We start from the raw sequence: 12,411 nt of genomic DNA on the forward strand, positions 1-12,411 counted from the left end.
AATAATTACAGATTTTTCAGTGCTTACCATCTTTTCCTTCGGCATTTAACCTCGTTGGGGTGTTGGCTCTACTGCTACTAGCACTGTTATCAGAGCCATTCTTTTTCGATTGTTTCTAAACAGCAAATTAAAAAAGGAAATCCAACACTGGAAATTAGAAAAATGTGCTGAAAATGCATGAGTGTATAACTCATAATTTTCAACATACATTTGCGAAAGTTTGTAAAAGTACTGAATTTAAATTATAGAGCTTTATTAATTTTTAAATTTCCATGAAATAAAAATTTAAAAGTATAACAACGCATTGAATATTAGTAACAGATTTACATTATAACTAATTTGATACACAGAAAATGTTTTTAAAAACTCACCTGCATAAAAACTGCATGAGTTTTTTTCTCATCAAAATCTGAATCTGATGTATCTGATGATGAATCACCAGATGAATCTGAAATATAAAAATTATCATAAATAATTTGAGTGATAAATCAGTTGAACTGAACATATCATTGCGAAATAAATATAAAGCTTAGATACAGTACACAATCCTCAACCCAGAAATGCAATATCTGAACCACCAGCCAAAAAATATATAAATAAATAAAATAATAATAATAACAATAATAATAAAAAAATCCCTTCCTGCTTGCAAATTCTAGAAATGGTTAATATTCCCCTCCCCCAATGGCGGGCTCTCAGCAGACTTCAGCTTGGCCACAACTAAGGCCAGAAGTGGTGGTCACTTTATTATCAAGGAACCTAATAGATGGGCCACTTTTGCCTCCCATGATGGAACAGACAGTTACAGTATGCCTTCTCCAGGACGCGAACCCGGACCCTTTGGTATCACAATCAGCTCCCCTAACCACTATACCGTTTGAGCAGCAGAAAGATAAATATAATACTCAAAAGAAGCAGCTGTGCCCTAAATATGATTTTTATCCTGACTAATTGAGATTCCTACAAGTCACATTCAAGTCACTGCTGACTAGGAAGTCCGAAGTGGCAAATGATAATACATTGATTGATGCTGACACACTTTTGGTGTCTAAGTAGTTCTGTATGTGTGTGGAAGGGGGGCATTTTTATATCTGACTTAACATAAAGCCCAAATGATGGAATTTTTACATCTCTTCTTTTTAGATTTAAACTAATGACCTAAATTCCAGAACTGCAGAAGTCCTGCCAATTCTTGTGTAATGTGTATATACAAGGCAGTTTTTCTTACAAAGTCCTTCATGAAGGCATTGGTCCCTTTAGGCAGATAGTCCTCGAGTGCTTTGCCATAATTAAACCAAACCTGACAATTCTGGATCTCTGATTTCATACTGCACTTGCTTGGTGTTAGCATCAATAAATATATTTGATACTACCAGGTAAACAAGAAAGTTCGTGCATTTTTTTAGAACAGTTACTTTTGGCATGTTAGTACGGACAAATTCATTCTGATGACACGATGTTTAGATTCCTTTCAAACCTTATTCAATAGAGTTATTCAGTGTATCAAATGTTTTGCTATCAGTATTATAGGAAGCACTGTCTTCAAAAGAACATGTCACTAGAAACAAATTAGGAAACAAAGTTGCAGAGGTCGCTCTAAGAATATGCTCTGCATTTGGAGATATATCAGTGTATGAACGAGCTGCTAAGAAGATATTCAGCCAATTTCCTTCTGGAGAAAAGAGCCTTGAAGACAGGTCTTGTGTTGGTCATCAATCCACTCTCAAAAAGTCCAGCTAGAGTAGGAAATTAAGCAGAATCCTTATCAAACCTGCTAAGAGCTTACACACAGGTTTGGAGTATTTGCACGAAACCATTCAATCACATCTTCCTAACCTTGATATGACATGGAAACTAAGAAAGTGGGTTCCTCATGTCCTGCCAGATGAAAACAAGTTCCAATCGTTGAACACCTGCTTGTCATAGCTATCATGCCAGAACAAAGCTTCATTCCTGGACTATATCTTGTTATGTGATGAAAAACAGATCATGTATTATAACCAGAAGAGGAAACAGAAGAGGAATGGTCAGCTTGTAGTTTGATCTCATTGGCCGTTAAGCAGATATTCACCAAAAGAAGGTAATGTTGTGTGTTTGGTGGGACAGCGATGACATAGTTCCCTATAAATACTTAGAAAGCCATAAAACCATAACAGCCGAGGTCTACTTGTCACAACTGAAAAGGGTTTTAGCTGCACTGGTCTAGAAGCAGCCAGCACTAATCAACAGAAAAGGAGTTCACCTCCTCCACGATTATGCCAGATCTCATACGGCAAAAGCAACCAAAGATGTAATCAAAACACTGGGCTGGGAAGTACTGCCTCAGCCACCCTATTCCTTGGCATCGCTCCAACGGACTATTACCTCTTTTTGGCCATGGATTACCAACAGCAGGAACAGCAAATCTGAAAATGTGCAGATGTCAAAAAGTACACATTTTTTGACTCGATAAAAAAGGCTTTTTTTTAAAAGGACATTTATAAGCTTGTGTGTTGTTGGGAGCAATGTAATTGAAGCTAACAGTGATTGTTCTGAAGAATAAACTGGGTGTTTAAAATTTTTGTGAGCTGTTTTTGATGAGTGATAAAAACTGCATGAACTTTTTTGGTTACCTGATATATACTTTGTTACAATCTACATTTATTGAATTATTTTTATTTATAATTTACTGAATTACTTATAAATAATTTACAAAATTTTATTGGAACAACACTTACTGAAATAGGAACAAACTAACATGTATTGATATGGAACTTCTAATAAATGTCTTTCTAGCCTTACATAGAAGAATATTTATAATAAACACATATAAACAAAATAACACAAAACATTTGTAATATAATTATAAATGCAATCATTTTATGCTAAACATGCAAAAAATATATTTAAATTATTATAGTTCATAACAAACCACCTTTTTCTTCTTTCTTTTGTTTTTTTGTTTTCTGCACTTCAGGAGATTTTTCTTGCTCAGGATTTTCTTCTGTTTCCTTATTTTCTTCATTTTCTTCTTCATCTTCGGATGCATCAAGTTTTCGAAGTGCCTCTTCATCCTCAACACCTTTCAATTCACGATTAATTTTCTCATCTTCTAACTCTGCTTCAGAGCTGTAAAGTAAAAACTTTCATTTTTGAAGATTGAAACAGAGTACATATATTTTATTTAGTTACATTAACCACTGTTTAAAAAAATTACTACTTGAAATTTTATTTATAAATTGATCATAATTCATACAAAATGGAAAATTTTATTAAACACACATTATTAAGACACAATAACACGCCAAACAAATACTAATTCAGAAGTCAAACAACAAAAATCAGCATTATATTTTCAAAATTTTCACAGAATTTTATTGGCTGTGAAACTGTGAAAATTTTGAAAATATAATGCTGATTTTTGTTGTTTTACTTCTGAATTAGTCACACTTTATTAATTAACAATAAAATTTCTTTATCAATATAATGATAACAGATTAAAAATTTGCTAGCTATCAATTTAAATATGCCAATAAAACTTCTCAAATCATCTGAAAATGCAAATTTTAAGGATGAAGGTTAGGTACGTGTGAAATTTTGAATACATAAAGTTTATTTTAACACTAATGACATTGGGATTATTTTAACAAAGGCTATTATTTACTAGTCAAAATTTATTTAACCAGAATCTCACTATCAAAAGTCTTAACAGTTAGTACAACTGCCAACTTTGAAATCTTTAAAATCACAAGATATGCCAGGAAAACAGGAGGTTGTCACGCTGCATGGTGACAAAATTTCAAAGGAACTCGAAACTGACATTATCTCATTTTATAATGGATGGTTCTGGTATCGAACTACTTGTAGTTATATTGTGATGTAAAATATAACCGCCATTTGATTAGCTATTCTAAATTTTATGTTCTATGGCTAATTTATTTTTTTAAATTTACTTACACTTTTATACTGAAAAAAATCCAGAGTAACGAAAGAAATATTTATCAAAGTACATTTAAATACAATGAAAATAAAATAAATAAATAATGTACACTGCACACACACACACACAAAAAGGAGGTACAGTTCTATATATCCTGTTCTACTGGGCCAACTGATGAAATTCAAATTGTGTTTTTCATGTCTCGAAAGCACGACAGGAAACAAAGAATATGCCTTTATCCATTTTTTTTTGCAGCAATTCCAGTTTTTGTTTGATGGACATCGAAACATGCTTTCACTTTTTAGATCCTTTGGCAGCTCCAGAATCGGAAATTCTTTTTGACATAATCGAAAGTTCAAGCTTACTTTTATAAAATTGCTCTAACAGTCCGCAAAAAATAATAAGCCGGATCCAATTAGAAGATTAAGGAACAATGCAATCTGCAACATTAACTGAAATAGATAATTTTAGCTTAGCTTATACAGGGTTCGTACACATTTCTGCACATGGAAATTAAGTACTTTTAAGAACCATTAATGAAAAAAATCTGATATGTACACCACATGACTTCCTTGTACGGAATATTAAATTATACACATTTTTTCTTGCATTTCATTTAAACTTATTAGATTAAATTAAACCTACTTCGCCGACAGCACATAAACCACAATAGAATAAATGCATTCTTTAAAATTCACTTTGTTTACCACAGCGACACTCTGGCATTAGGTTTACTTAACAGTATTATGTTTCGTTCATATTATAACTCAGAATGCACAAAATTTATATCATTTAAAGAATTATCTAACCGTTGCCACATGCTCTATTCAAATATTATAATAAAGCTAGAACTATGTATAAAAGAAATTAAGCAAACAAAACAAAAAAAGAAACAGTTTTTCACAGACGATTGAGTATTTCTCATTCAATTAATTCAGTTTTCACTTTGCGACAAGGCAAAAATGCATAAAAAGTCAAAATATCTGTATTAAAAATTACGAAGTAAACCTTAAACGCTTATTTCCTCGAAAAAATGCAAGAAAGGATTAAGCATGATTTAAATAATAAATGAAGGCGTTATCTTTGTTGTTGCGAAGCTGTTTCTCTAGATTGGTAACAAATCTGCTACTCAGCTGTTTCAAATGTAAACAAGAGCAATGGCCGCCGTCAAATTAGGCTTAGCGGCACTTAAACAATTTTAAATTATTGATAATTCTAAAAATATTGCATACAGATTTACTAAAGGCATAAAACCCTTAACCGGAAGATAAAAACAACATACTTCAATCATTTTTAAAACAAAAAATGTACAATTTACAAACATATAAGACTAAAGAAACTGAGATCACTGATCTGGGTAACAGAGTGGATATATTTATAAATATATTTATATACGTTTGGCGCAGCCGATTGAAACCAAAATATGAGGTGCACATCTATATGTTATAGGTTATAGTAGTCTTATATACAAAATTTCAAAATTCTGAGGCTACTCGTTTTTGAGTTATGCGAGATACGTATGTACATACGTTCGTACAGACGCCACGAAAAATTCTCTTCAGAATTCATTTTAAAGGAGTTTTTTAGTTTTTTTGGAGGAAAATAGCCTTTAATTCTCTCCTTACGTACAGATATCACGCAAAAACATCGTTAAATTGCATTCGAAAGTGGTCAAAGTGGATATTTTCGTTGAAATATGCTGCCTGAAGCTTTTCGCGATTACAATATTTCCTTTTTACTTCGTACAAGGAAGTAAAAATTAGGGACCTATGAGCAAATGAGAACTGAATAAATTCAATTAAAAATATTATTTAAGCCTGAATTTCACTTTTGTAACATCATCCTAAAAATAAAATAGATCCCTAAGTAGTATGCAGTATTACTAAACATGAATTAATGAACATAATTATTTAATAAGTTTGAGAATAAAACAAACTTTATGCAATTTATCAAGTAGCATTAAATATCTTATAATAGTTGGTCATATTTGAAAGAAGATAAGTGGCATTTACGTTTTACTAACAGTTAGCTTTATGTTGGTTTTTTTAATGTCTCATTTTGTTACATACTTGGTCAGTCTAGAGGTTTAGTAGCAGGTAGATTTTATGTCAAATGGCATAGGTTAAAATCATAAGTAAGATCATTATCAGCATGATTCAGAACAAAAGACTGAATGTTGTCACTCTGCTGCTTGTCTAGAGAGAGATCTGCTGATTAGAACAAAGCTGAAAGGCCTGACGTAGGCATGGTTGGCAAGTGTTAAAAGTTAGTCAGGCTCCGCTTGATGCAGTTAGTGTCGTAGCTTCATGTAGAGTTCGAGGGTTTGTAACCCAGTTAATATACTTTAAGGTTCCAATAAGGCATTAAAGCATCAGAGGTGATTAGTTGTTTTCTATTATTTTAAGTCTCAGTAGATGCAAAGAATAAGTTTTACTTGAATTGTTATATTTTCGTATTTTATCTTGTGACCAGAATGAGTATTATTGAAAGGCAATAACTTGCTTTAAGATGTAGAGATAATTTTTAAGAGTATGCAGTTAGTTATAAATAATTAAATTAAGTATTTGATAATCTTGGTCATTATGGATTTACATGACACTATTAAATTTTATTTTTTAACAATATTTGTTAAAAAAGCCCTATTAAAATCAAAATCTAATAAAATTTCACAGTTTAAAATACATGTAATTTATGACATTGATTCTTAAACAATATTAGAATAATTACACATTAAAAGCTACAAAACATTTATGTTTTGTAACTACAACACTCAATAAAATATTTATCCGTCATTTTAATTCGAAGCCTTCCCAGACATTTTGGCTAGTTTATATCAATTTCCTTCTCTTTAAGTATTTTTTCTAACAATTACAGATTTGTCTCAATGTGCAAACCAATGCTCTCGCTAGTTTCTGTGTGCTTTATCTACTAACTTGTCAACCTCCCTACAATGTACCTATGAGGGTTTACTTGATCTGGTAAAAGTTAATAGTCCAAAACCTCTGACAGACGTGAAGCATATTATCACTATGTCTGAAAAAACCTATAATATCAGACAAAGGTTTAAATAAGCTTCTTAGTTAAAAAGAACTTAGAACATAAAGGTATGTTCTGATACTAACAAAATCAATTACAGCTCCCGGTGACGTAATTAAACAAGATCAGTCAAATTCAAACTAAAAGTGTGCAGTCAAAGATTATAAAATTTAATTTTAATTTAATCTGGCTCAGTAACTCTATCATATGAGGAAACAGAAATGGGACATTATAGTAATCATAAACAATTGAGTAATTTACATAATAACTGCACATATCTTTGAAGAATAATTTCTTCATATACTCAAATTCTTTCTTAAACATGTTTCCTTTTTATTTTAGAATTTTTGGATTTAATTAAGAATTTCTGTTATTCTAAAAAACACTAAATGCATTTAGAATGTTCAGAAAATGCGACTAATTTTATTTTAGCAATATGAACACTCAGAAGAAATATGAAATATATATGATAAAGGCTGGTTACAGAGATAACGCGGCAGAATTTTTAGAATTTAGTGACACACCGAACAACAAAATCTAGAAATGGCAAAACTTTTAGAATTTAGAGCAGGCATATGAAGCAAATTTTAGAAAGGCACTAGACAGCAGAATTTAGGATCCACATAGATTGCATCAGGTGGGAGATGCCTAGTGCCAGCTATGTGTATGATGCATTAAGACATTATTAGATGACTGTTTTAAATTATAGGTTTTCAATTACTTTATTAATAAAAAAAATCCCTTTCTATAATGCCTGCCCATGTGATAAGATTACAAGCATTTTTGATATTTTCCATGCTTGTGTCTAGTAAAAAGTAGAGAAAATAAAGGGAAGATTAACATGTTAAGATTCTAGTATCGGAAGTAAAACATTCAAATATTATCTTTTCATTGTTCTTCCAGATGTTCTCTCAAAAGTAAGAAATTCATTGCAAACTTTCTATAAAATACATCCATTACGTGTCGATACCATGGAAACATTTTTCATTTTGTCACATATTTCTCGAATCTTCTAAAATCGTGGCTCTATAAATCTTGCCTTCAAATCCTTCTAAACTTTCAAGTTGCAATGTCTAAAATATTCAAGAAAAATTATCGGTACCAATTCTGTAACAGCAAAAAGGCAGAAATATTTTTTGGGGGGGGGGAAAGAAAAAGAGAGGGAAAAAGTCCTCTCTATAAAATTAATTTTATAGAGAAGACTGATGCATATTCTGAGAATTTTAATATTCTGAAACAATTACACAGGAAAAACTCTTACTATGAAAAAATTAAAAAGAAGACATTTTTAATTAATTACATAGCTCATTTTGCTTTTGCTAAGAGCTGTTTCGTAAATTGTGCTTTATAGCATTATACCTTGTTTATTTTTCAGATTCAAAATATTGTATAATTTGTTGTTGTTAAAATTAAATTTTATAAATGATAAGTTGCCAAAATTAAATTTTATAAATGACAGCGAAAAATAAAAATGTTTTATTTTAATGTTATTTTTTAAATATAATTTCAATATATTACCATTATTTTAATGAAATAATGGTAACAATTTTTTAATGAAGTAATAGCTTAAGAGTTCTTTATTAGAGAAAATTAATTTCAAAATGCTTATTTTTCATTTCTTGCTTAGAAACTCAAGTATCCATCATTTATATTAGAAATAGAAACAAATTATAACTCATGAACCCATTCAAAAGATAACCATATATACATCAGTCAATCGCCAAAAATATTCCTCCAAAATGCTAATTCACACTCAAAATAGCAGCCGTAAAAACAGACAGAAATTTCAGATGATTAACATTAAGGACCTTTTGCTGATTTTGGCCAAAATTAAGGACTTTTAAGGACCAAAAATAGATTCCAAAAAATCTAAGGATTCTTAAGAAACTTGTTATACCATCCATTATACATTAAAGGAGCATGTGTAAGTAAACATATTACAGGGTTCGTACACATTTCTGCACACAGAAATTAAGTACTTTTAAGGACCATCAATGAAAAAAATTAAGGACCTATGAGCAAATGAAAACTGAATAAATTCAATTTAAAATATTATCTATGCCTGAATTTCACTTTTGTAATACCATCTTAAAAATAAAATCGATCCCTAAGTAGTAAACATTATTACTAAACATGAATTAATTAACATAATTATTAATAAGTTTGAGAATAAAATAAACTTTAGAGAGACCTGCTGATTTGAACAAACCTGAAAGTCCTGATGTAGGCACGGTTGGCAAGTGTTGAAAGTCAGTCAGGCTCTTTTTGATGCAGTTAGTGTCATAGCTTCATGTAGAGTTCCAGGGATTGTAACCCAGTTAATATACTTTAGGTTTCCAATAAGCCATTAAAGCACCACAGGTGATCAGTTGTTTTGTATTATTTTAAGTCTGACTAGATGCAAAGAGAAAGTTTTACTTGAATTTTTACATTTTTGTAGTTTACCTTGTGACCACAGGGAGTGTTAGTGAAAGGCTTTTTAAGGGCAAACAGTTGGTTATAAATAATCAAATTAAGTAGTTTAATAAACTTAGTAATTATGGATTTAGATGGACACTATTAAATTTTATTTTTTAACAATATTTGTTAAAAAAGCCCTGCTAAAATCAAAATCTAATAAAATTTCACAGTTTAAAATACATGCAATTTATGACATTCTTAGGATAATTACACATTAAAAGCTACAAAACATTTATGTTTTGTAACAACAACACTCAACAAAATACTTATCCATCATTTTAATTTGAAGCCTTTCCAGACATTTTGGCTAGTTTATATTGATTTCCTTCTCTTTAAGCTTCTTTTCTAACAATTAAGAGATTTGTTTCAATATGCAAACCAATGCTCTTGCTAGTTTCTGTGTGCTTTATCTCCTAACTTGTCAACCTCTCCACAATGTACTTATGAGAGTTTACTTGATCTGGTAAAAGTTAAATAGTCCAAAACATCCGACAGACGTGAAGAATATTATCACTATGTCTGAAAGTAACTACAGTATAACCCTCTTATTTAAAAAGAACTTAAAAGATAAAGGCATGTTCTGATGCTAACAAAATCAATTACAGCTCACAGTGATATAATTAAACAAAAACAGTCAAATTCAAACTAAAAATGTGGACTAGTGGTCAAAGATTATACAATTTAATTTTAATTTAATCTGGCTCAGTAACTCTATCATATGAGGAAATAGAAATGAGAAATTATAGTAAAGGCTGAAATCATAAATAATTGGGTAATTTACATAGTAATAACTGCATATATCTTTGAAGAATAATTTTCTTTACGTATTCAATTTCTTTCTTAAAAATGTTTCCTTTTCATTTTAGAATTTTTGGATTTAATTAAGGATTTCTGTTATTCTAAAAAACACTAATTGCATTTAGAATGTACAGAAAAAGTGGCTAGTTTTTTTTCTTTAGTAATATGAATATTCAGAAGAAATATGAAATATATATGGTAAAGGCCAGTTACAGAGCTGATGTGGCAGAATTTTTAGAATTTAGAGCAGGCATATGAAGCAAATTTTAGAAAGGCACTAGACAGCAGAATTTAGGATCCACATAGATTGCATCAGGTGGGAGATGCCTAGTGCCAGCTATGTGTATGATGCATTAAGACATTATTAGATGACTGTTTTAAATTATAGGTTTTCAATTACTTTATTAATAAAAAAAATCCCTTTCTACTATGCCTGCCCATGTGATAAGATTAGATGCATTTTTGATATTTTCCATGCTTGTGTTTAGTGAAAAGTAGAGAGAATAAGGGAAGACAAACATGTTAAGATTCTAGCATCAGAAGTAAAACATTCAAATATTATCTTTTCATTGTTCTTCCAGATGTTCTCTCAAAAGTAAGAAATTCATTGCAAACTTTCTATAAAATACATCCATTACGTGTCGATACCATGGAAACATTTTTCATTTTGTCACATATTTCTCGAATCTTCTAGAATCGTGGCTCTATAAATCTTGCCTTCAAATCCTTCTAAACTTTCCAAGCTGCAGTGTCTAAAATCCTACAGAAAAATTATCCCTACCAATTCTGTATTCTGTAACAGCAAAAGGCCAGAAATAATTTGGAAAAAAAAAGAGAGGAAAAAAGTGTAAAATTAATTTTATAGAGAAAACTGATGCATATTCTGAGAATTCTAAATACTCTGAGACGAATACTCTAATACATGGGAAAAACTCTTACTATGAAAATATTAAAAAGAAGACTTTTTAATTAATTACATAGATAATTTTGCTTTTGCTAAGAGCTGTTTCGTAAATTGTGCTTTATAGCATTATGCCTTATTTTTCAGATTCAAAATATTGTATAATAAGTTGCCAAAATGAAACTTTATAATATGACAGTGGAAAATAAAAATGTTTTATTTTAATGTTTATTTAATATAATGTCAATATATTACCATTATTTTAATAAAATTTATCAATCTTATGATGTTTTAAAAAATCGTCGAAAAATTCTCAGATTTAGTAATTAAAAATTTTCTATAGAAACTGATTTTAAAATCGCCAAAATTTTGATAAGTCGAGAACCGTTTAATAAAAGAATTTCCATCACCAAAAGCGAAAAGTTGTTTAAAGGCTCTTTATTAGAAAAATTGAATTTTGTTATGCTTATGTTTCACTTCTTGCTCAGAACCTCGAGTATCCCATCATTTATATTAGAAATAGAAACAACCTATGAACCCATTCAAAAGATAACCATATACCATATATGTCAGTGAATCGCCAAAAATATTACTCTAAAATATTAATTTACATTCAACATGGCAGTTGTAAAAACAGACAGAAATTTCAGATGATTAAAATTAAGGACCTTTTGCTGATTTTGGCCAAAATTAAGGACTTTTACGGACTAAAAATTGATTCCAAAAAATCTGAGGACTTTTAAGGACCATACGAACCCTGTATTATGCGTATGCATAAACGCATATGCGCATGAGTAAATGTATTATGCGCATGCGTTTACGCATGTGCAGAAAGTTTGCAACTTTGAGGTCCGGATTACAGATCATTCCCGATTATGGACGTCCGGATTAAAGACTTTTGACTGTATTAGATTTATAGATAGCATTGTTCTAATATAGCTATTTTGACAGAAAGTCAGACTTTTTCTGAAAGGATAAGCCAATTTTTTCCATATTTTGCTTCTACAACTGAAATTTTGACTAAATATTAAATTTGTAAAATTTGGTACTACATTTACGGAAAATTCAAAAATTTATCTAGCCGCATTTTTTTTTTTTTTTTTTTTCAGTTTGCACCAAGAATAATTCACTTAGCGAACTTCTTAATATAAGGCAACCTATTTTCTTTTCACTTTTTACATTGTGCATGAGCGGAAAGAAAGCCACATCATTCCTATCTCCAAATGATTTTAACAAAGTGCCTAAAAACACATTTGATGTTATTATTGGTTTTAACAAATATGCCAAATTTCAAAAT

The 12,411-nt window shown here is 30.3% G+C and overlaps 1 protein-coding gene across 2 annotated transcripts in view; it reads right to left on the reverse strand.

Moving 5' to 3' along the window:
• The window catches only part of LOC118194429 (general transcription factor IIF subunit 1-like), a 56,771-nt gene that overhangs the window by 7,299 nt on the left and 37,061 nt on the right, over positions 1-12,411 (reverse strand). The window contains exons 8-10 of one of the 2 annotated variants that reach the window (XR_015042960.1): positions 2,915-3,108; positions 372-448; positions 28-147 (exon numbers count right to left, since the gene is read on the reverse strand). Coding sequence is in view for 1 of the 2 variants with exons in the window: in XM_085823366.1 (XP_085679492.1) it covers positions 28-115; positions 372-448; positions 2,915-3,108 (359 nt within the window). In the remaining variant the exon portion in view is untranslated. The remainder of the gene's footprint in view (positions 1-27; positions 148-371; positions 449-2,914; positions 3,109-12,411) is intronic. The other variant, XM_085823366.1, reaches the window with a different exon arrangement.

This window comes from Stegodyphus dumicola, chromosome 9 (assembly GCF_044657685.1).
Source record: "Stegodyphus dumicola isolate Sdum_Otavi_A_Nest chromosome 9, ASM4465768v1".
NCBI lineage: Eukaryota > Metazoa > Arthropoda > Arachnida > Araneae > Eresidae > Stegodyphus > Stegodyphus dumicola.